Source organism: Cariama cristata, unplaced genomic scaffold (genome assembly GCF_000690535.1).
Source record: "Cariama cristata isolate BGI_N322 unplaced genomic scaffold, ASM69053v1 scaffold4997, whole genome shotgun sequence".
Classification (NCBI taxonomy): domain Eukaryota; kingdom Metazoa; phylum Chordata; class Aves; order Cariamiformes; family Cariamidae; genus Cariama; species Cariama cristata.
The window spans coordinates 9620-12326 of record NW_009624784.1 but is presented as its reverse complement, the minus strand read 5'-3'; the positions used below and the strand labels follow the sequence as shown (position 1 = coordinate 12326).

The following is a 2707-nucleotide window of genomic DNA, read 5'->3' as shown; positions in this document are numbered from 1 at the left end:
TGCTTCCTCTGGAGCAGCAAGGAGAGCTGTCAGCCCTGGGGGACTCAGTCCCGTGAGTCCTGTTGGCCATCCTGGCCCTCCTGCCCGTCTAACTACAGTCTCTGTGTTACTTGTTCGGTAGAAGAGGTGACTTTTTCATTCTTCTGGCTCTTTGAAGCACAGCTGGGTGTGCAGCGAAGATGTTCACCCACTGTGTGGGCACCCTTCTTTGAAAAGCCACTGAGCGTCCATTTACAGTGCACTTGAGGCAGGGATCCAAGGCTGCAGCCAAAAAGTTGCATCTCAAAGTGGATAAAACTACACAGCAAGTGACTCCAGGATCGGAGTAAGACTGTCCTCCTGTGAACCTGCCTCTTCCAGAGCATGCATCGCGGGAGGGCAGAGCTGGTAGGGGATGGCGTGGGCTGTCCTGCCTGCCACTGCGTGCCAATTATGCACTCTAAGTCAAACCAGAAAATCTGTTAAACAGTTTTCTTTATGGTCACCCTTCTGATGTGCAGTTAAGAAATAATTTAAGTCCTCTTCACTGTGCTAAAAACTCGTCATTACTGGGCTTCCGCCCAGCTCTGTTACACAATGTTTTCCTAATGTTGTTGTGCAAGGCTTTTGCTATGGTTTCTGCTACGGTTTCCGTGCTGCCCAGAGCATCCTTTCCAGGATAAAAATGAGGGTGATGGAAGCAGTCAGGCTGTGAGAAGCCAAGTTGAGATAAAGCTCATCTGCTGCGCACACGACAACAGTTTGCTGTACTTGTGGAATCCTGCGGCGTGCAGGTGTTTGTAGGCAATTCAACCCTGAGAGATTTGCAAGTGTTCTTTTTCACGAGCTCAGTGTGAGGTTAGTAACAATGGCATGTTGATCACATGTCATTAATACTTAAAGAAACATATTTTTCTACATACTTACTCAAAACAGTCCAGAAGAAAAGCCCACACAGGAATACTTGTTGCTTTCACTCCACCCTGGCTGGAGGGTATGTTTTAAATAAAACTTGTTTTGTGCAGAGAGGATTCATTTTATATGACCAGTGGCATAAGTGAAGTCTCTACTACAAAGCCCCAGTGGTTTCAGTATGGCTACTGAGGGTGGCAGGTGGCTACTGAGGGTGGCAGGGTTGGCTCGTAGTTCACCAGCACACCCCCCCCAAGTCACGATGCCCTGGCTTAGGAAAACGACCCTGTTCCTGGCTGCCTTGTGTGCAGGCAGTCACTGGAGGGGCAAATGGGTAAGGTGAGCTCCCTCGCTGAGGGCCCTAGCTGGTATAGGAGTTGTTTCAACCTCCATCTTAAAAATAATTATGGCAAAAGTCAAATCCATCAGTTGAGATGCCCGCTGAGGCCTCTCTCAATGCAACGGCACAGCAGCACAGCCCCCTGACGGGGGAGTGGGTGCAACTGATGGACCCTGGTGGCTCATTCCCTTTTCCACATAGGGACATAATGACAAACTTCTTGCTGATCTCTCTCAGACCTTGACTTTGCGACCCTGCCAGGTTCCTAGGTCATAAGGCGGGAAGCTGTGTAACGAGAGGCGAAGTAGCAGAAGGCTTACCTAAGACCTTGCTATAGTAGATATCCCATTCTCCCCAGTAGCTCTGGAAAACGTAGTCTTGCAGGTGGTATGACATGATGTTTTTTATTCTCTCGCCGAAGGACATGCAGTCGGTGAGCTCGGAGAGGGCTGCGGGCGCGTAGGACGGTGGGGCTGGGATCTTGCCGCAGTGTCTCTCCACGGTGGAGGCCGGGGAGAAGCGCAGTGAGTAGATGAAGGGGATGGCCAGTCTGAGAGCCAGGAGGTCCCCACAGAGGGTCACAGGGTCTGACAGCAGCAGGTCGTAGCTAGACCCCTGCAGATGGGCCATCAGCTCGCGGTCGGTTAGCACCGCGTCGCACATCAGCCTGTTCATCTGGTGCCAGTTTTTGGACAGTTTTCCCAGCTCCTTGTAAAACCGCCAGAAGGTCAAGATGGTTGGCCTGTTATTCAGCCACAGTGCCACTACATCCTCGATCAGGTTCTCAATGGTGTCCTTCTTGAAGGGCACACTGTAGACCTCAAACTTCTCTGCCGCCTCAGCCCTGGGTTTAATGAAGAGGGAAGCGTTGGATACCAGGACGGTAACGCTGTGCCCGCGGCGGTTGAGCTCCTCTATAATTATCTTCACGTTCAGCCAGTGGCTGCCTTCCGTCGGCCAGACCAACACGTTCCCGCAGAAGACAGACCCTAGAAGAGCAACCTGAAAAAGGAGCAGCTGGAGAGATTTCTTAGAGCCGGTGGCTTTTGTGGCCATGGCAGGGTTAAGAGCTAGATAGCCTGGGAGTTTTCCCGTCCAGTTCGGAGTGCTGCACTGCTGTGTTGTGTTTGATGGTTCTTTGCTAGCGCTCCTAGTAAAAGCAAGAGTTTGCTGTTGCACAGGTTGGGCCTTTAAAACGCACGTTTGATCTCGGGTCTGAAAAGACAGAAAAGGATGCTCGGTCATTCACTTTTCCCTTTTCTGCCTTCTACCCCGTTAGTTTCCCTCCGAGGGAGCTCCTTTCCCTGGTTAGCAGCGTGGCATCAATCCTCGCTGCTGTCAGAGGTCTCCCTGCACCCTACTCCCTTTGCACAAGCAGAATTTCATCCTTTATTTTTTTTGGTACCTTTCCTAGTTTTTCTGAAGAATCCTTACCATGAAATAAAAGCAAATAACAGGGGCTGTCTTCTAGCTGTG

General features: G+C 50.9%; 1 protein-coding gene across 1 annotated transcript in view; it reads right to left on the bottom strand.

Moving 5' to 3' along the window:
- LOC104164073 (UDP-glucuronosyltransferase 2A2-like) overlaps nucleotides 1–2287 on the bottom strand; it is a 13319-nt gene extending 11032 nt beyond the window's left edge. The window contains exon 1 of the mRNA XM_009703297.1: nucleotides 1552–2287. Within this exon, the coding sequence (XP_009701599.1) occupies nucleotides 1552–2287 (736 nt within the window). The remainder of the gene's footprint in view (nucleotides 1–1551) is intronic.
- Nucleotides 2288–2707: the final 420 nt, after the last annotated feature.